The following is a 21,034-nucleotide window of genomic DNA, read 5'->3' on the forward strand; positions in this document are numbered from 1 at the left end:
AGCTGCCTCTGGGTAACCAGTCTCTGCTGAGCAACAGCCCTGCTACCCCTGAGAGCTCATCCACTCTGTTCTAAACTGGAAAATGTAAAACACGTGTTGTTCTGAAGCTCCCACCTACCTGTCGAGGCTGACAAACTTCCTTGGCTCAGGATGGGTGTGGGGTATAGAGAAGCAGGAGTTCCTCCTTGCCCCCTAGCACCCTACAAATGGAAAGACAACCTCTCCAAACATTGACAGACTTTATTGTGGGGGGCTCCCACCTGGGACCCCACCCTCTTAAATAAAAAAGTGCATAGAAAAGAAGGGATTTAGAAACCTTTGTACAATATCTACATCCTGGGCCCCCAGGGCAGGAAGGGGGCAATTGCTGGGTGGGCTAGAGGGACAGAGGCAGGGCCCTTGCCACCTGCATGCCCACATCCACCCTGAACATGAAGGTAGGGGTGAGATGCTCTGGGAAGGATTAGGGAATCCCCAGGCTGGGGCAAGATGGCAGCAGAAGGTGTGCGGGGTCGTGGTGGGTGGCCACGGCCTCAGTTAAGGAACCGGCGGCAGCGCTTGGCGCCACAGTTGCAGGGCAGCTTGTTGCTGGCATCCTCAATGGGGAACTTGTAGTCATAGGTGAGCTCCTCACCACGCAGGATGCGGCGTAGGGCAAAGATGACAATGTGTTTCTGGCCCTCCACATGGATAACACGAGAGAAGCAGTTGGGCTCACATGAGTGGTTGATAAAGCGGGCCGCGTTGCCATGCATTGTGGCATCCACCACGTCAAAGTCATCCATGCGAAACATGTAGCACCCGATGCCCTGCAGGGGTAGGGTGGTAGGAATCAGGTGCTCTGTCCCCATACCTGGCCCCACTTCACCCACCTCATTTCCATTGTGAGCACCTTCCCATCGTAGAATTTCTCCCGCTTGTCAGTCAGCACAGACCGAATAACGATACCAGAGTACTCGATGACCATCTCACCGGCATCGATGTTGCGCTTACAGAACAGGCCTCGGCCGTGGATGGCAGATCTGTAGGGTAAGATGAATAAAGGCGAACTCAAGGGACATGGGGACAGAAACCAGGCAGCCTCCACCAGTGCACCTCTCCATCCACCCAAGGGGCATCCTCCCCCCCAACCCCTCTAACCTGTAGACACCAACAGCCTCTTTGGATGTCTTCTTGAGGTGACGAAAACGCATGGCCATGGGCAGCTCCAGGCTGGTGGCACGTCTGGTGAGAGACAGCAGTATCACATAAGCTAGTACCCTAGGAATGACCCTTCTCAATCCTGGTCACCCTCTTTAGGACTCTTCCAGACCACCCCCACACCCCAGCTTGCCCCATACCTGGTTGACCTCAGCTGTACCTCATCTTCTTCCTCATCACAGGTGGCCCCCTCAGGGAGCACCCGGTGCTGGGAGGCCAGGAAGTTGAACATGTCAAAGGTGCACTTCCTGCAGGTGGGAGGGAGGAAGGGAGGGAAGTTCATTGCCATTCCTTCAAGGGGATGATGCCTACTCATTCTTTGATCAAGACTTGCTGCCGGTAGGGTAGGAGGAATACACTATGGAAGACACAGCCAAAGGGGAAGTGGGTGGGGTTTGTTCTTCTGGTGTGACCTCTAGAAATAACTCTCAGAGTGGCCTACTGTTTCCTTCCCAGGCCTCAGTTTCCAATTCGTTGAGACTTAATTCCCACCCTCAAGACCTCCCATGGGGCTCTCCTGACCCAGGCACTACACCCCAGACCTCTCACCGGAGATAGACCTCAGCACGAGCAGCCCCATGGGGATTCAGGGGTGGTTCCTCCTGGCCCTCTCCCTGCTGGTGGTAGCGAAACTTATAGTGCTGGCAGCGCTGGGCCCCAGGTAGCTGCTCTGCTAGGAAGATGACAGCATCGTGGTGGATACCCAGGAGCCTTGCCCCACTCATTCCTGAGGAGACAAGATGAGGATATGCCAGTCATAAGGGCCTATCTTGTCCTTTAGGAGTCATCCCTGCCCCCCAGTACCCCCATGGACTTACCACTAAAGGAAAGGTGCCTGAGCCGGGCATGCCCTCGGGCCTCCTGCACCTTCTCAATCAGAGTTCTCCATGCCCCTGGAGAGAGGGCAAGGCCAGAGCAGAGTCAGGATGTTGTTTTATGGACACTTTCCCTCCTGCCACTGCTCCTTCCAGCTCACCCTCCAAGCTCTCTGCCTCCACGCTGAACCCATCCTCACTGCTGATCTCGAAGCGCAGATGTGGGCCAGTCCGTTTCGGGGCCTGGTTCTCTTTGTCCTCTGGGGATGGAGGCTCTTCCTCAGAGCTTGAAGCTTCACCTGTCCCAAGGAGCAGGTAGAATAAATGAGGATCACCTTTCTTGGACTCAAAAGCCCCTCACTCCCCACTGCCCTGATAAGACACCACTCTCCCTCCCCACAAAGGCACTGGGATCTCATGGCCCTCCTGCTCCAATTGCCCAGGGAGGCTAAATTTCCTGGAACAACAGGTGCCTGGCAGTTCCTTTTCTGCAGGGCTTCTTGGTGGGAGAGCACTCCATGGGAGATTAGACTATTTTAGCTCTGCAGGACACACCTACGGTGCGCACAGACCTAGTCTACTGTAAATGCCCATCTACCCATCATTACTCTCTCATACAAAATGAAAAATACTGAAAAAATCATGCTTTGTACATGAATTTTTTATATACAGCAAATTTCTGTTAAGTATTATAAATATAGGTTGGACGTGGTGGCTCACGCCTGTAATTCTAGCACTCAGAGGGGCTGAGGCAGGAAGATTGCTTGAACTTAGGAATTTGAGAGAAGCCTGAGCAAGAGCGAGATCCCATTCTCTACTAAGAATAGAAAAACTAGCCAGGTGTTGTGGCAGGTGCCTGTACTCCCAGATACTCAGGAGGCTGAGGCAGGAGGATCGCTTGAACCCAGAAGATTGAGGTTGCTACGAGCTAGGCTGATGCCATAGCACTGTATTCTGGGCACTAGTGACATGCTGCCTCAAAAAAAAAAAAAAAAAAATGATTACGAGCATTATACAGGCTTATATACACAGAGCCAAGTACACTGTACAGCATGAGCTATTTAAAGGATTCCTCAGGGGTTAATACTTTTTTTTTTTTCTTGAGACAGAGTCTCACTTTGTCACCCTCAGTAGAGTGCCCTGACATCACAGCTCTCAGCAACCTCCCACTCCTGGGCTTAGGCGATTCTTGTGCCTCAGCCTCCCAAATAGCTGGGACTACAGGCACCCACAACAACACCCGGCTATTTTTTTGTTGCGGTTTGGCCAGGGCTGGGTTTGAACCCAACACCCTCAGTATATGGGGCTGGTGCCTTACTCACTGAGCCACAGGCGCTGCCCAGGGGGTAATACATTTTAACAACATAGCAGACAGGAGCTGCTGATGTAGCGTATGCAGGTGTGAGAAAAAGCAGGGTGGACAAACACAACTCTGAGATGTGAGGCTGAATAAGTGGAAGGATTAAACTGCCAGTGACTGAGATTTGAGGGGAAGGGAAGAATGAGTTTGGGGTGAAGGCAGAGGGCTCAGTTTGGGACATGCTGACTTTGAGATGACTCTTAGAAAATCTCCCCCTGTAATATGCTGGTGGAGATTTGAGCAGGCAGTAGGCTGTAGGAGCTTGGAGTTCAGGGACCAGGTCTGGGCTGCAGAGAGCAACGTGGAGACTGTCAGAATACACGTGGAATTTAGAGCCCACAACAGTGTCCGGGAGTGCAGCTAGTGAAGTCAAGGCTGGGGTCCTGGGACACATCAAAATTGATAGGCTGGGACAACGGGGTGGTATGACCAGAGAGGTGAGAGAAGAATGTGGAGTCCTGGAAGCCAGGGAAGAAAGTGGTTCAAAGAGGAAGGGATGGGCTGCACCGAATACTGCTGCCGGCTGAACTGGGATGTGGTTGAGGACTGACCAGTGTCTGGTGGGGGAGGGGCACAAAAGTCTGAGTGGAACATGCTTTAGGAGAGGTGGGGCTCCCATGGCCACACGCTTCCCACATCACTTCTCTGGGTCACCTACCACACTCTCCCCACTGAGACTCTAAACTGGACTCTTGCAGGGTGACTGACATCACCTCCATTCAGGCCCCAGTGCCCCAGAGTTTACCTCCAACAACTTCTTTGCCTCTTCTCTTACCTATCTTTTCATCCTCACCTCATTCTGAACATGACAGGCCTGAGTACAGGGCCCTGCCCAGAACTCATGCCAATCTGCAGTGCGCTCTTTTTCTTTTAACAAAGCGTCACTCTGTTGCCCTGGGTAGAGTGCTGGGGTGTCTTCATCGCTCACAGCAATCTCAAACTCCTGGGCTCACACGATCCTCCTGCCTCAGCTTCCCAAGTAGATAGGACTATAGGCACTCACCAAAATGCCTGGCTAGTTTTTCTGTTTTTAGTAGAGACGGGTTCTCACTCTTATTCAGGCTGTTCTCAAACTCCTGAGCTCAGGTGATCTGCCTGCCTCAACCTCCCAGAGTGCTGGGATTACAGGTGTGAGCCACCGCGACCAACCTGCAGTGGCTTGTTAACACACATGTCTGTTTCTCCCTGCTAAAATGTGGTATGGTCCCCGAGGTCAGCAACTTGTCTGTCATGGTCACTGGCGTATCTGGATGCCATCTCTGACCCCCAAAGCAGCCTCTCAGTTAAGCAGTCTCAGTTCACCTCATTGCATTTCCAGAACCAGCTGCTATACTCTATGTAATGAGAAAATTCAAAAATCTAGACAGGACAGGTCACAACAGATTCTGAACCTCAGGCTACACGACTACTAACCTACCTGGCCAAAGCCTGCTCACTCTCCCACTGCCCTCAGTGACCAACAGGGAACTTCATTTCCAGCTCCATTGAGTCCACCAGCTGAAACTACTCCAAGTGCCCCCACCCTGTGTATTAAGGTCTCTGCATAGACAGACACCCACCTCACCTCCTTCCCTCTGTCTTCAGGGTCACCTGTTCTCCAGCCAACATGCTTGCTCCTACCTCCTTTCTCACCCATAACCACCTTCCCCCTCATTCTGGCTCCGCTATCTCAGCCCTCACGCCAAACATCTCTAACCTGCTGCCCCACCTCCTCCCCCTGATGCTTAGCTGAACTTTTTGGTGAGGTGCCTGGGGTTGTTTTGGCTTCCTTAACACACCGTCTTCAATTCTGGACTCTGACATAACATCCTCCCCACCCTGGCACCATCTGTGGCAGCTGGGACTACAGAGTACTCCCTCCTCCTGGACTCTGGGACATCACTCCCTTCTCACTTTCTTCCCATTGTTCCTCCTCTCATCTGGATCCTAGGTGGGCTCCCTCTTCTCTGGACCATCTCAGAACTTCATCTTTGGCTTTACCAGGTACTCAGCCTCCTGACCCTGGCAGGCCCAGTCTCTCTGTAACTCTAACGTCTAGCCTTGGCCATGCACTCTTTTTTGAAGTGGATTGATTCTGTGTCTGTCAGTCACCTAGCCTAGCCAAGCACAGAGAAAGGGCAGTGAGAGGAAAAGGCTGGTCCCTACCTGAATAGTGGTGCCACTGAGACTCGAGCAGCAGGTCTGGGGGACCATCCAGGGTCTGAGCGGGACCACCTTCTGGAAGTGGCAGCAGAGGGGACCGTTCCTGAAGGGGCCTGTGAGGAAACACCTGTCAGGAGGGAGAAAAAGACAGGGGTCCCAGAGCCTCCAAGGAGAGGGGCCTGGCCTCTCACCTAGGGCTTTCCTCCTCAGTGGGCTCCCCAGGGTGATCCAGTTCGAGAACTCCACGCACTGTTGGCGTTTTCATCCTCACTCGGCTAAATCTGGTGGGGAGGAACCATGAGGTTGAGCTCCCTCCTTTCAGCCACCCCCTCCCTTGCCTGTGTCAGCACTGTGCTTACCCGCTGTTCCCGAGCCCTGGAACTTGTTGGGTATCCTCCAGTGACTCTCCATCTTCATCTAGCCGTGGGGTTTTGTTTGGGGGAGGTGCTGGCGGGGACCGGCCAGAGTAAGTTGACACCCTCTTGACACGGATGGCCTGGCGGGGTGGGCTGGCAGGTCCACTGCTCAAAACCAGCGTCAGTGGAGGGGGTTGTGGGGGCGGGGCAGGGCGGACTACCCCTACCACTGGCAACACACCAAGCAGGGGTCCTGGGGGCAGAGTCCAGGAAGTGGGGCCTGTCGGGGGAATGGTAGGGGCCAGAGGTGGTTGCCTTACTGGGGGTGGGACAGGTTCACCCTCCCCAGCCATCTTCACAAAGACTTGCCCTAGCTTGTTGACAAGGATGATTTTGGAAGCAGCAGGTTTGGGGGGCTCAGGGGTGGGGCCCAGGCTCAACACCCGGACCCCTGGGGCCCCAGGGAGCCAAGCAAATGTGCGGGTGGAGTCAGCTGGGCTAGGGGGCAGACCCTGGGGGGGCTGGCTGCCATTAGCCAGGGGAGGTGTTGGGGGGAGTGACTCCTCTCTGGGACCAGCACCTCCCTCCCCAGGCCCCCCTAGGTTCTTCAACACAAAATCCACAATTTCTGAAGGCAGGTCCTCAGGAGGTTTGGCTCTGTCCCCTGCAACCCCGAGGACCCCAGCTCGGCCTACTCCTGGCCCTGAAGGAGGAGTCCCCTGGCCCCGAGGTTGCTGGGCTGCCTCAGCTTCGCTGTCTGTGCCGTCATCCACTCCATCCAGCTGTTCGATGCGGGGGGCCCCAGGGAGGGCCCCAGGGGCCAGAGCAGGGCCAGACACCACAGTCACAGGGAAGTGGATATAGCGGGTGGTGGGGCTAGCCTCCTCCTCTGAGCTGTCCCCTGGGACCCCATGGCTGCTTCCCACTGCCCCAGCAGCCACAATCTCTTCCTGGAAGGGCTCAGTCTCCAGCAGGCTGGCTGCAAAGTCCAGGTCAGCAGCACTTAGTCCTGATACCACCTCCATGTCCTCAAAGTCTGGGCCCAGGTCTTCAGGGGGTGGTGGAGATGGAGCCGGGCCAGAGGGAGCCAGCTCCCCTGAGGTAGGTGTTAGGGCTGTAACGACTGAGGTAGGAGGGGGCACCCTGAGCTGAGGGGAAGTTCGGAGAGGAGGGGAGGTCCGCCGTGATAGTGGCAGCCTGTGGGCCAGGGGGCTGGGACGACGAGAGCGTCTGGGCGGAGCTGGGAAGTCCGTGTCTCCCACTGTAGGGATATGGTGGGTCAGAGAAGATGGACTTCCTGTGAAGGGAAGGGTTGGTGTCAGCCCAGCAGCTCCAACTACCCCTGCCCCGCCCTCCTCAGGCACTCCCAGGTGCTCACCAGGGGAGGGGAGGGGGCCAAAGGAGACACCACCCAAGGGCCTCCGGGATGGCGAGTAGTTGGGCACTTTGATTCGAGCCCCTGAGAAGGAGCGAGGGGCTGGAGGAAGGGCACTGCTAGAATCTGGCCGAAGCTGGGGGTCCAGGTTCTGAACAGGAGAATGGTGCTCAGGAGCTCCAGGGATAAGGGCATCTGAATCTGGTAGGGGGTCCTCATGATCTAGGGGGTCTAGAGAGGCAAGAAAGCTGCATCAGAGGTAGCAGGGGTGACAGAGGCTTTCCATCAAAGTCTCTCATCACGTGTTCTCCCTTCTTTTAAGTCAACTGTGCCTTCCCAGGCCCTGACCTTGACCCAGTCACAACATGCACTGGTTTCCAGTTACCTTTCAGGCTCCAAACCCTACCTCTGCCATCTATAAAACCTACACACACACACCTGGGTCAGGGTCCCTTCAAGACCTCTTCTCACCTGTGCTTTGCCATCTTCCCACTTCCTGGCTCTCTACTGTTCTCTCTCTGCTTCAGGCCCCCACATGCCATGACAATGCTCTCTCTCTAGGATGGCCAGTCCCACCACTCTCCCACCTGCTCCGTGCATCCCCACCACATCAAAGCATCCATTTTGTCCTGGTGCTTGGGGCTCTCCAGAACTGGCTATACCCAACCTTTGGTAGCTGACTTCAGCCTCCTCCTCCCAAGATGCCCTTGTTTCCAACCAGGGTAGGTGCACCAGCCTCCCTTCTCCACTTCTTATCATGCTCCAACCTGGAATAAATCCCTTATCCACAAACATAATCCAAATCTCTTCCGCCTCCTGTTCTGCCGACAGTGACCTCTCCCTCTCTGCTAATCTCTCCATTCTTTGCTCTTTGCCACCCAGCTCTCAGCTCCATTCCTCACTGTAGCATGTCTGCAAGGGTGCAAGCTTGAGAACTGAATGAATCCAGACTCAAATCCCAGTTCTGCTACTCAGTTACCGTGGACAGCAACTGTCCCCCTTCAAAGTGCACTGTGGAGGAGTCTTTACTTCATCAGAGGCTGGGAGCATTACATGAGCATGGACTCCAAGTCAGGGAGTGGTAAACTCTGCTCTCCTCAGTTGTCCCCAGGTCACCACCCACCTCAAGCAGGCAACACAGTGCTCTCCCCACCGCACTTCCTGTGAATTGCTGAGCATACCCCCGGCACACAGTGCATAGCCAGTGAATTATCTGTTATTACAGTGGATGAAAGAATTGTAAGCACGCTAGGTTTTCTTGAGGGGAAAGGGACACGGGCATCAGTGGGTGACCAATAAGACTTAGGGAGGACAGCACTCAGGAAGGAAAACGAGGTAGGCCTTACCTGAGGAAGGGGCAGGGCTGTGCACAATGGTCTGGTTCTCCTCTGCTGCCTCCAAGTGCACAGGCTCTTCCCGAGGCCCCCAGGGTCGATACTCCAGAATTCGGCACCGATACCAGCAGCGCCTCCGAGCATCTACCGTGCTCCAGTACAGACGGGAACACCTGGCAGGTGAGACAAGCAGGTTAAGACAATTTGGGAAATGGGATCTGTCCCTCAAGTCCCCCAACCCTACTGGGGTCCCCCTGGACCGCTCACTGGTAGCCAATGGGGAATAGCCGTCCCTCGCAGTCTGAGAGATCAGACAGAGTACCCAGGGAGTCAATTCGGATGGAGCCTGTGGTGAAAAGGAGAGGTCAGCAGAGGCAGGCTGGGGAAGGTCAGGAGGATGAGGGCAGAAAACGAGTGGCTTACCAATGAGCACATTGATGGCATCAGGTTCAAGCCCCGTCAAGAATTTGCGCTTGAAGTTGATGCCCTCAAAGTCCACATAGACTCGGCGGAGAACATCAAAACCGTCGGGGGTCACGATCTCCTGGGAGGTGGGTGGCAAATGGGGGTTGCTGGATTGGAGGGGGTGAGAAGGGGATACCAGGGAAAGGCTGTGTGGGCAAGGTCTAAACAGTCAGGAGCTTGGCCTAAAGGGCTCTGGGAGAACATACAAGAAGACACTGAGAAGAAGCAGGAACCAGGGCTCAGTGTTGATGGGGGTCCCCTAAGTGGAAGGGGAACAGAGAACAATGGGGACTATCTCTCCACGGTTCTGTCCCACCTTGCCATCTAGGAGGTCCGTGTGTTTCTGGCAGAAAACTTTCTTGTCATCCTGGAAGATGCAGTAGCTGGCCCGGGCACACATGAAGTGGAAGTTGCTGAGGCAGGAGGAAAGGCAGCAGCCTACGGTGGCTCCAGGCTTCAGACAGAGCTCACAGCGCTGTGGGGGGGGGGGGGGGGGCGTGTGTGACACTGAGCACTACTGTCTCTGAGAGCCTGCTTATGTCTCTGTCTGGCCCAGAATCTCACACAGCAAAAGCCCTCACCAAACACGACCTCTTCCCCAACGGCACCCATGGCCAGGTACACACACACAGTCTTTCAGATTTTTTGAAGCAGAGAGTAGGGAGAGAGAGAGCAGCTAATGTTCGCTTACCACCTTTCTCACACAATCCTACTTCGGGACCTCTACTACTGTACTTACAGCCAGTAGTTACCACTATCATCCCAACTCCTGACAGAGAGCTTGAGGCATTCTCCAGTACCTAGACTAGGTCCCACCCTGGTGACTATGGGAATTCTAATTAGCTCAGGGAACACCTCACTCCACCAGAACAAAATAAAAGAGCTAAATACCACACTGTATAGAAAGCATCCAGTATGTGTCAATTAAAGAGATCTTCTTTTAGTTTCCCATGCATCAGGCCCAGATCATGGCCAGAGGGCACAAATTTTAAAAAAGCCACTATCAGCACAAGAGTTAGGACAACTAAAAAAGGTACCCAGGATCAATGATGAAAGGACATGCCCAGGGAGGAAATGCAAACTAAGAGTTGCCCCCACTGGACAAGCACTCCACATGAGACCTGAGGCCGCCTTTCCAGGTCTAGGCCCTCACCATCTGCCTCCCTCGGGCCACAGCAGCATGCACGTTCTTGAGGGAGCCGTCGTTTTCTTCAAACACTTCAGCTGACCAAATGGCACAATTGACGTGTGTCCACTCATTCTGCCCAATGTACAGGAGCCGCCCTGCCTCCTGGTGGCAAAAGGAGTGACCATGATGGGGGGCCCTAGGGCCCAGGCCTCAAATCTAGGGCTTTACACAGCAGCCCTCACCTTGGAGTCCGCATCCCCATATTTGAGACAGAGTGCACACTGACGGGGGTCCTCCAGGTGTGAAAAAGCAGCTGGATCCTTGCCCTGGAAAGCTGGAAAAGGATGAGGGAGGAGAGGTCTAAGAATCAAGATCTGGAGCCTGGTCTGCCAACTTAGGGGCCCTGTCTTCCAGCCCCCACTTCCCGGTACCTGCTGACACATCCCCTGGAGGCTGCCCTGATTCTGGGGTCTCTGGTTCCTGCTGTCTCCATTGAGCATAGACGTGGTCCAGGGATGGGGGCAACACGGCATTGGGAAGGACTCCGCTGTGGACAGGCAGGTCAGCATCTGACACGTCTAACAAAGGCAGCTGGACTGGGGCCTGCCCACAATGCCAGCTTATACCTGCCATTATAGCTCTCCCCATGTGCAAGTTCTCTCAGTTTCCCCAAAAAGCCAGACCCCCTTGTGCCACCTTTGACATATAAAAATGCTGTTCCTCATGCCTGGAATACCCTTCCTCCTAATCTCAGCTTAGGTGTCCTCTCCTAGGAAGCCTTCCACAATCCCCATGCTCCTCCAGGTGCCCCCTCTGGGCTCCCACAGCCTCCTGGGGTTCCTCATTATGGTCCTGAGCAAGTTTACCCAGCTCCCCAAAATGAGCTCTTTTAGCAGAGTCCAATCTTACTTGCTCACTGCTGTTTCCAGCATTGCCTTGCATAATACAGTAGGAGCAATGCTTTGCTAGTCTAGAACCACAGGAGAATCTCATGCTGATTCCACTACCTCCTCTCTAGCTCCAGACCCTGACTCTGCTCTCATCTATTCTCAGCCTAACTTGACCCCTGGATTCCCACGTGCCCTTGCCTTTGGGCTTACTCCCTGATGCCCCTCCCGCTACCCAGAGTTGCTCACTTCGGCAGCCGGGTACTCCGTCGCCAGTACTTGGGATCATGGGCGTCGAACCAGCCGAACGCAGATTCTAGCAGCTGGGGAGTGAGTTAACAGGATGAGAAGAACTGGCTTCCCCAGGAGAGTCAGCAGGAGCCATGTCTAAAGGTCTCACTCCCCATGCCCCACCCACTGCCCTCAGGTATCCCTTAAAGAGCTCACCTTCAGTAGGAGCCCCTTCATCTGGCCTCCAGCCCGGTGCTCTGGGGTCTCTCCTTCTTCTGAGTGCCTTGTCAGGATGGCCACCATGTCCTCCATGAAGCTGTGCTGTAAAGGGGGTTTGTAAGGGTCTGACAACCCAGCTCTCTTCTCCTGGCATCCACCTGTTACCTCTGTGTCCCACGTACCACAGACTTGTAGTGGCCTTCCTCAAAGCGCTGACTCACAGTTTGCAGACCACAGGGTCCTGGGTGCAGCTGCTTCCCATCCTGCCCACACTGCAAAGGGGGGAAGTTAGCAGGGCTGGTGCTGGGCCTGACCCCACCCTATCCTGCCACCTGGACTCTCCAGACCTGGGTGCACAGCAGCAGTGGGCCTGCCACCTTGGAGTTCAGCAGGCCCTGGAGCACCTGGCGCAGGCCCCCCTGTAGGGCCCCACTCAGGGCCTCTCGCCACCGGGGCTGTGTTGCCCCAGCACATGGTCCACACGTGTACAGCACCGAGTCTGGAAGTCCTGAGAGGATCTCATAGTCTTCATCTAGAACAGCCAAGGCAGAAAAAGAGAAGATGGATGGGAGGATGTGAGGGTTCTCCATAGCCCCCAGGCCACCAAGAAAACTGAAGAAAAAGTTTCACAGCTAGAAAGGCCACCTGCCCTCTACAGGCGTGTGATGGGGGCAGGGATCTTCACAGAGCTGAGGCTGCACCCAGGCCCTGGGCCTGCTCACCCGAGAGCCCCTCACACTTGGCGTGTACCCAGTGGTCACACTGCGCGCACTGCATCATCTTGCTCTCGTAGTCATTGTCTTCATAGCAGCGCGTGCAGATTGGACAGTAGTTTCCTAGAGAGAAAGGGAAGAGAAAGAGTCAGAGGGGCTGGGGTCACCATCCACCCCTCAGAGTCCTTGTTCAGGGGCCAACCAGCCGGGACTGCTCCACAACCTGCCTCTATTCTGCCCTCATCTTGGGTCTCTACAATTCCCAAAGGAAAGGTTAAAAAAGAAGCCTCTTTCCTAACTCTGCCTCCTCAGCACCTCATACAGCACCAGACTTTGTTAAGCAGGCTGACCAAATAAATGAGGAGAGCCCAAATTTTCAAACTGCTCAGTGAGAGATTTGAGGTTCCAGAAGGTATCCAGAGACCAAGGTGGTGGAGTCCCAGGCCATCTACTCCCATTTCCCTCAGAGGGGTTCTGTGGCCCTGTTTTATCTACTGGATGGACTCCTGTGGAAGAGAACCCTGAACTGAAGAAAAAGTTTTGTGGCTAGAAAGTGGAAAGCCACACGCTGAGTATCTGTTTTAACTGCCTGCCTAGGAGCCTGGCCCACTCCCCTCTGGCCCCCAGGGTCCAGCCCCCTGCCAGGTCCCCACCTTTCTCATAGAGTTGGGTGCACCTGGGGCAGAGGCTGTAATCTCCAGACCACTCGACGTCCCAGTTCTTGCCTGGAGTTGCCCCACAGCTCTTACAGCGTACACAGGCTGAACAGATCTAAGGAGCAGGTCCATGTTAAGGGAAAGTCAGACACTGAGCAATGTGAGGGGGCAAAGGGCGAGGGGGTGTAAGGGTATGCAGGACAGATGAGGAAGAGAGGAGACATGCTGGAGAGAGGAGGAAGGAGGAGGAAGATGAAGAGTGGGGCAGGGCTGGACTGCAGGTTGGGGCAGGAAATTGAGCCCGGAACACAGAATCCATGGGCTCCTGAAACCATTATGTACAGATTCTGCATATAATATTGTTTATGTGAAGTTTCTAAAGAGAAAATGTTATTTATAAAATTCTCAAAAGGATCCCCAACCCTCCTTGGCCTCCTGAGAGCTCAGCCTACAGCGAGTCTGGGGGTGGTGGTGCTAGTCATTAGCACCAAAGCAAGAGGCCCAGGCCTCATCTCTCACCCAGTGGCGCCGTCTGCGTGTGGCCCGAGTTGGGTAGCTGGGTCCGAGGCAGGCCGGGTGGTAAGCATGGCGACAGCGCTCACACTCCAGAAGATGCTGTTGGACATGGGAGAAAAGACAGTGATAGCAAAACCTGGTACAGGGACACCCCCTCCTTGCCATCACCCCCCCGCACCCCCCAGCTGGCCCCTGGTTCCAAACCTTGGATCCTCGGCCTTTCCGTCCACAAACATGGCAGAATTTGCAGCGGCGGCAGCACCAGGTGTCATGATGCTGGGGTAGGGGCCGCTCAGCTTCTTCCAGGCAGAATGGGTGGAAAGGGTCGCAGCAGACTTGGCAAAACACCAGCTGAGGATGGGTGTGGGAGAGAGTGATGGGCACAGCGTGAGGCCAGAAGGCCAGGAGATGAGACCCAGCTGAGAGGGCCTAAGACATCAGGCAGTTAAGGGCCAACAAAGACTTGGGGGTCTGTGGAAAAAAAGGCAGAGATCCAACCTCATGCAGTCCTTTGCTGGCACACAGCAAGCACACCATTGGTGGCCCTCCTGGCACGGAAGTGAGCACGCTCAGACCACCCATCAGCCACACGTTCTCTAGGTCACAATCCTCCTGGGGGAAAGAGAGGATGCAAGATCAAAGAGCAGCCAGGAACACAAGTCAGATCCATCCGTAAAGCCCTAGCTTCTCTGCACAGTCAACAAGTTTCTTCCAACCACAGGCCTGACACCCACCCCACTCAGTATCACACCTTGAAATCCACACGGACTCGGTGCACACCATCAGGGGATTTCTGTTTTCCAGTCCAGCCATTGGGAAAAGAAGCAAAGGGACCAGGGGCCAAAGCATCCTAGGGAGGGATGGTGGTGTGGTTAGAGGCTGCCAGCCCCACCTAGACTCCTCTCCTCACTGCCCTTCCCCCAGCCTGCCAGACCCTGCCTTTCACCCAGATCCTGATTTGCTCTCCAGACACACAAGGCCTCCTCCCTCTAGACCTGTTCTCTGACACTGACACACACACACACCACTGCACTCAGGTACGCCTGGCACTCTGACTTGCCAGGTAGCTCCTGGAAGGCAGGAACCATGCCTTACACAGGGTTTGAGGTTCTCGAAGTGGGCCATGCTGACCTTGTCCAGGCGCCTTCGGGCCTTGAGCTGCAATACAGGCTGCAGGGTGGGTTTGCGGGGCCGGCTCTGCTCCTCAGGCTCTGGCGCTGGTAGCTCTAGGCAGGATACGTAAACAGTGAGGTCCTGTCCTTCCACACCCCATTTTAACTCCTCTTCTACAATGCCAGGGTTCCCAAGGTTTCCAAGGGTTCTTTAACCAAGACCCACTAAGATGACTCTTCCACCTCACTGTGCTGAGAACCTCACACACCACTTCTGCATGTCCACCTAAAACTGCCTCTTCCTCAACCCTTAGTCACCTTCTCTATCAGTCTGATAGAGCCCTGTCCCTGGGAACCTTGTCCCTTTCATGCAGGAAACAGGACAAATTGCATGAAGTGGTTCGCACCATTTTCTCGGGGGGTCCGACGACGGGGAGCAGGGGGACCCCCGGGATCTGAGTCATCTGAATCCTCGAAGATATCATAGGAGGGTCGCTGTTTGACGCAGCGCCGGGCTGACTTGCGCTGCAGTAGGAGGGAGTCCTGCTCCTCGGACCCTGGGGGGGCCACCACCTCCTCCCGGGCTCCCCCAGCTCCCGCCCCCCGGCGTGGGCCTGGAGGACCAGGGGAGGCCTCAGGAGATTCATCGGAATCCCAGGGCAACAGCGTCTTCACTATCGTCCGGCCTGCGGGAACAGGGGACTTAATAGGATTTGAGCTCAGTCAGGGACATGGGGCATCAGGATGGAGAAAAGCCAGAAAGTGGGGCAGGAAAGAATGAATGCGGGTGATAGAAAAGCACACGACAGAAAAGACAGACAAAGGTGGCGAACTACAAAAACAAGGGAGGAGAGCAAGGAAACATGGTTTCTTACACACAAAAATCTAAATAACGTTTAATGAAAAAACACCCTGTGAGCCCCGTTACCTTTTTTGGCCAGGCGTTCCATCTTCCGAGCCTCTATCTTGTCACATTTCCGGTATCTGGGGAGGGGAGCAGCACGTCACCAGGGTAGGGGACTGGTGGTCTAGGGGAAGAGAGGAAGCTCTCCACAAGGATGCCCATCCCACTGCTCTGGCTGGGCAGAAGAGGAGCTGGGCAGGAGGCCTGGTGACTGGCAACTATGAGGGGAGAATGGAGGCAATGCCCTGGCTACTCACACACAGCACTGCTTCTTGGTATTGGGGCCCCCAAACTTGGGCTTATCCAGACAGTTGACACAGGACCCACAGTCCTGCACACGGAGGCAGCCCCGACAGTGTCCACACCGAGCCATCCGCATCTTCTTGCCATGGTGGGAGGGCAGGGAGCGCCGGGGTGTATGGGCCAGGGCCCCTCCAGACCCTGTAGGCTCTGAGTCTCCTCCAGGCCCTGCTGACTCCACCTTTACCCGCTGGGACTGTGATGGGACACTCTCCGTCTCAGATGCTGATGATGTGTCTATTCCTGCAGACAGAAAGGAGAAAATGGGTCTACAAAGCCGCCAAGCACTCTCCTGTATTTCTCCCACTCAATCCCCTTTTGGCTCTTACTTTTCCACAGTATAGATTTCAAGCGCCCTTCAATCAACTCGCTTTGCCTAAGACCTAGTACTCCAATCCCCTTGCCTACCCCTAAGCACCTGACTCAGCTCCTTCTCTCCCAGCTTCTTGTCCACTTGCTCACCCCCAAACCTGACACAACTGTCAAGTCTCCCCACAGCACAGCACCCCCCTACCCTCTGTGGCAAGATCCTGCCGATCCCGGAGAGGGAGGGCACTGAGACGGGGGACATCTTCAGGCACCATGGCCCGGGCCTGACCCAGGGCCACAGCAGCATGACGGCAGACGTGTTTGATGCGGGGGCCTTGCACAGGGGACTCAGGGCCCTGGGGGAGGAGAAACCAGGAATACGTATGGAGAGCTGTGCCTTGTGCTCCTGGACCCTAAGCCTCCAGCCAGCCTTCTTCACAGGGGCCTCCTCCCATCGCATACCGGGGGTCTCTCTCTCTTAGCTTCAATTGATTCATCTTCAGACCTTACAGAACCTCTGTCTGAGATCTGCTTGACAGTCCCAATGACCTCCTCCATTCGCTTCCCTGGGCTCGGCTGGTAGGGGAATAAACAGGGTCAGGGGCTAGAAAGTGAAGAAAGATGAGGACAGGGGAATAGCACATGGAAGGAACATGGGAAGGTGGGAGATAAGGGAAGACTGGCCCTGAGGGTTCTCTGCAATGCTGGAAAGTATCTAGGGAGGCAGGAGATAAATGAGCTGCAGAGAATTGAGGCTGGAGAGACTGGGTGGAGCAGTACACTCACTGGCATTGAAGATGCCACCTTCTGCTGCTGCTGCTGGTCAATTTTGAACAGCTGTACTTTGGCTCTCTTGAGGAGGCTGAACATTTTCTCCTCTACCCCAGACAATGGTAATGAACCCAGGCCTGCAATCCGGGCTTTTTCCAGTGGTGGCATCTGCTGCGGTGATGATGGTGGCTGCAGCTGTAACTGTGGCTGCTGTGGTGGCAATGCTTGGGGCAGCAGCTGGGTTTGCAAGGCTTGCAGGGGTTGCTGTGGCTGAGCCTGAGGCGGCTGCCCATTGCTCAGAGCTGGAGCCCCAGGAGGGGGCACCTCAGCCTTAACAGGAGTGGCGACCACAGGGGCAAACAGAGGCAGGCTGAGGTGGTTGGTGCGGCCTACTGCCCGCAGCTCAGGCTCAGCTGGAGAGTCATCGGCGGGAGGAGGCTCTGGCTCAGGGGCTTCAGGAGCCCCAAGAGGAGGAGGAGTAAGCACCGATTCGTAGATCTTCAGGTGGGCTTCGCTTGGGGTAAACTGAGGGGCCCGAAGGAGCAGGGGTCTCCGGGAGGGAGTGGCAGGGGCAGGGGGTGGGGATGGGACTGGTGGAGGAGCAGGGGGAGGAGGGGGCAGTTCCCGGGTCAGTGAGGTCCAGCGAAACGTGGGTTCCCTTAGGATAGACCGTCTTTTCTCAGGGAGTGGGACTGGGGTAGATGGGGGGGTTGGGGCACGTGGTGGAGAGGGGGCTGGTGCTGGTTCCGGGGAAGCAAGTGGGGAGGTGGTTATGGGAGGTCGCAAAACAGGTGAGACCTCCACTTTGAGGGGTTTGGGGGGATCTTCGTCCATAAATCGCCGGGGGGTCTTGATGATACGGGAGGAGCGGGCACTCACCACAGGCATAATAAACTGTCGAATATTCTTCAAGAAGGTGGCACTTTTGGGAGCCATGGTGGGACTGTCTTCTGGAGGGCCTCCTGCGGTGGTGCTGGGGGTTGGAGTGGGAGGAGAAGTGCCCTCTGGCCCAGCCCGAGCAGCTTCTCTTTCTGCCCGCTGGCTGGGAGTCAAGGGAGGTCGGCCTCTCTTCCTGGAGCATGTAGTTGGGACCACAGGAGGGGATTCTTCCTGCTCCTCAAGGGCAGGAGGTGGTGGAGGGGATGGTGGGGGAGACACTGGGGGTGGTGGACAAAGTGGTGGTATAGGAGATGTTGAGGGAGATGGAAGGGGTGGAGGTGAAGGGGCTGGAGAAGTCTGAGGCGGTGATGGTAGCTTTGCCTCTTCCTTTTCCTTGGGGAGTATCATCTCTTCCTCAGCTATACCTCTCTCTTCTTTTTCTTCTCTCTCCTCTTTGTTGTCGTCATCTTCTTTTTCTTTCTTTTCCTCTCCCTCCTCCTCCAGCTTCTCCTGCTTCTTCCAGCAGGGGCTCCCTCCCTGTCCAGATCCAACTCTTCTTTGGGGGGCATCCTGCCAACTTTCCTCATGTTGACCTTGACCCTGACCTGATTCAAGTCCCAAGGACAATTGTTCCATCTTTGCTTTTTTGGCCTTTAAAACAACTTTGTTCACCAGGGGGAGCCCACCTCGGCCTCGGCCCCTGCCTCCACGGCCTCCTCGCCCTGAATGTCCTCCACGCTTGGCGGTCCCAGGTCCTGGGCCTGGCCCCTCCTTGCACTTCCAGCTGCCAGTTCGGTGTTTTACTGGAACCACAGGAGGTGGGGGCTCTGGTTTGGGGATTGTCACAGCTGCTTCTGCCACCACTACTGCTTGTTGCTTCTTCCTGCAGGGGCCTGCTGGCCGTCCTGGGGGCCGTCCCCGAGACCGCCGTGGGGTGGAGGGCTCACATGCCCAGCTCCGGGAGGCTGGGGGTGCCTGGGCCCGCCGGAGAAGTTCAGTCAGTGCCTGCACCATTCGTTCTGTGCCCTCCTCACCCCGTTTCCGGGCAGGGGTCTTTGGGGGGGTAGAAGCCACATCTGCTAGGCGAGGAGGAGGAAGGGGGGTCGTCTTATGCTTGCGGCCCCGACCTCGGGGGGCTCGACCTAAAAGGAGAATAGGTGTGGGAAGATGGGTCAAGCTGGCCCTGAAGACTGAGGAAGGCACTCTAGGAGGACGGAACTAAGTCTTCCTCATCTGATTCCCCCACTGCCCAGCCTAGCTTGGACTCTGAACACAGAACACGCTCAGTAACTGATGGAGACTAGTCCAATGGGGAAGAGCCAACACAAAGGGCAAGAATAACAATTCCTCTGTAAAGCTATAGAGGTAGAGTTCCCCCAACACTCACCTCGCTGGGATCGGAGCGCAGAGCGCAGGGAACTGGGGGCCACATCTTCATCTGAATGAAAACCCTGAAACTCCTAATTTAGGGGACCAGGAGTGGAGGGGAGAAACAGCAGTCAGTGCCAAAACCCTAGTTCCACCTGTGACTCAGATACTGAGGAATATCCCCAGATTCCCCCTTAACATACCCTTACCTACTCGCAAAAGAATTAGACGCAAAGGTCAAAGAGGAGTAGAAAACAGGGTCTCTCTCTGGGGATGGAGGCACAAAGTATCCCAAACCCAGTGCCAGACCACTCAGCACAGCCATCAGTGGTCCGTTAGCCCAGAAGAGAACACAACAGGTTCTCTTCAGTGAAGATAGTAGGCCTTATACTCAGATTCTTTCAGAGTTCAACTCAAAAAAAAAAAAAGTGGGACCTCCATTTATCTCCTTTAGCATAGTTTCTTCTTGAATAAAGATGGGATTAGGGGCACCCAAGCTGAGGGGTGGGGGGAGGGGATCAAATGGCCTATCAAATGGGGATCCACTCTGAGCCCTCAGGTTGCTATTAACTTGTAAGTAACATAACCCACACCTTTCTGCCTTTCTCTGGAAAAGCTGGGGGATAAATCCTAGTCTGAGCTGAACTCAGACCAGACCTGTCCGAATGCCCAGTCACAGCTTTCATTCCATTCCTCTTCAGGAGGAATGCCTCAGGAGAAAGCCCTCCACCACTCCACCTTAGAAGAGAAGAGGAATTGGGGCACTGGTGAAACCGGGGAGGTTTCAGGCCCAGCAGGGCAGCCTACAGGTAAGAGCTTAGACAGCTCTAGTCTCGGTCCACTAAAGCCACGCTGCTGTCAACCACTCCTGGCTGGGCATGCAGTCCACACTGCCTCCTCACCCGAACCTCTACAGCTCTAGCTTCGCCAACTACAGAAAAGGATCAGCCCAGGACACTTCAGCAGGACCTGCCTCGGGCCCAAGAGCCAACTAGCTGCAGCGGGCTTCTCTACCTACTTTCAGAGGCCCTTTCCAGGGAAAGCTCCATGCAACCTGCCTCCTTCCTCGCCTACTACTAGGCTTCCTTCTCCCCGCAGGAGCCCTGGGGACTCCACTTTCCCAGCCGTCCCGCCGGGTAACCCAGAACCCTGGAAGACCCCGGCCTCCGCCCCGCCCGGCGCTGGGGACGCCTCCGACCGCCTCACCTCATCGTCGGATTCTCCGTCACTGCTCTCCTCCTCCGGCACGCAGCCCCGGCTAGGGCCCCAGCCCCAGCCCCGGCCCCGGCCCCGGCCCCGGCCTCGCTGAACGCGCGGGCCGGCACACAGGCGGCGGAGCCGGTGCAGGCCCCGGCGGAGCCCCAGCAAACAGCGCAGGGCCGTGTCTTCCCCGGGCTCGGCTCCGCCCGGCCCCGCCGCGCCGCCGCCGCGCCGCAGAGCTACCCGCACTCTTTCGGCCCCGCTGCCCCGTCCGCCGCGGCCCCCGCCCCCGCCGGAGCCCCGCGGCCGGCCCGGGAAGCGGCCCCGCGCGGAGCCAGGCCCGGGGCAACTGCCGCCGCCCGCCGCCGCCGCCATCTTGGCACCGTGAGAGGGGCCGGGGAGGCGGGGGGAGGGGCGGCCCGTGCGCAGGGCCGGGGGGAGGGGAGGTAGAGGAGGGGCGGAGCGGGGCGGTCACGCCAACAACCAGCGCCGCCGCCGGGCTGGCGGGAGCCGGGGGCTGGGCCGGCCACGCGCGGGGCACCACGGGAACAGGAGTCCGCAGCCGGTCGGCCGTCAACCCCAGACGGCTCTTAGAATAGGTCAGTCCCCGCAGCGAGGCCGGAGAGAGGCGAGACGCAGGGGCCTCCGGGAAATGTAGTCCAGACGCCTTGCTCCTTCCGCGGGGAGGTAAAGCACTAGAACTGGGACTATTCGGACCCTGACCAGGACTCGGAAAGCCAGTTCCCGGGTCTCCGGGAGGTGTGGTCCTCGTCTCAGACTCCTCCCATTGTTT

The 21,034-nt window shown here is 56.2% G+C and overlaps 1 protein-coding gene across 3 annotated transcripts; it reads right to left on the reverse strand.

The window, feature by feature from the left end:
* Positions 1-222: 222 nt before the first annotated feature.
* KMT2B (lysine methyltransferase 2B) lies at positions 223-20,620 on the reverse strand. Of its 3 annotated transcripts, none has more exons than XM_053605799.1 (37): positions 20,248-20,620; positions 19,061-19,133; positions 16,810-18,815; positions 16,486-16,599; positions 16,229-16,379; positions 15,672-15,957; positions 15,439-15,494; positions 14,918-15,196; positions 14,530-14,624; positions 14,150-14,248; positions 13,897-14,010; positions 13,603-13,749; positions 13,402-13,497; positions 12,880-12,997; positions 12,236-12,349; positions 11,861-12,045; positions 11,696-11,785; positions 11,511-11,615; positions 11,313-11,386; positions 10,608-10,723; positions 10,419-10,510; positions 10,201-10,338; positions 9,364-9,522; positions 9,006-9,126; positions 8,850-8,928; positions 8,595-8,755; positions 7,252-7,479; positions 5,877-7,170; positions 5,709-5,798; positions 5,521-5,630; positions 2,177-2,314; positions 2,019-2,093; positions 1,750-1,927; positions 1,341-1,448; positions 1,141-1,224; positions 893-1,022; positions 223-809 (listed from the first exon to the last, which is right to left on the reverse strand). In XM_053605799.1, exons 1-37 carry the CDS (start codon positions 20,614-20,616, stop codon positions 534-536), a joined length of 8,148 nt encoding a protein of 2,715 aa, XP_053461774.1. In that variant the 5' UTR covers positions 20,617-20,620; the 3' UTR covers positions 223-533. The 3 variants fall into 3 exon arrangements, with proteins under 3 accessions (XP_053461774.1, XP_053461773.1, XP_053461775.1); XM_053605798.1 differs by having other exon boundaries at positions 14,494-14,624; XM_053605800.1 differs by lacking the exon at positions 19,061-19,133 and having other exon boundaries at positions 14,494-14,624; positions 20,248-20,367.
* Between the last annotated feature and the right edge of the window lie 414 nt (positions 20,621-21,034).

This window comes from Nycticebus coucang, chromosome 10 (assembly GCF_027406575.1).
Source record: "Nycticebus coucang isolate mNycCou1 chromosome 10, mNycCou1.pri, whole genome shotgun sequence".
Taxonomy (NCBI): Eukaryota; Metazoa; Chordata; class Mammalia; order Primates; family Lorisidae; genus Nycticebus; species Nycticebus coucang.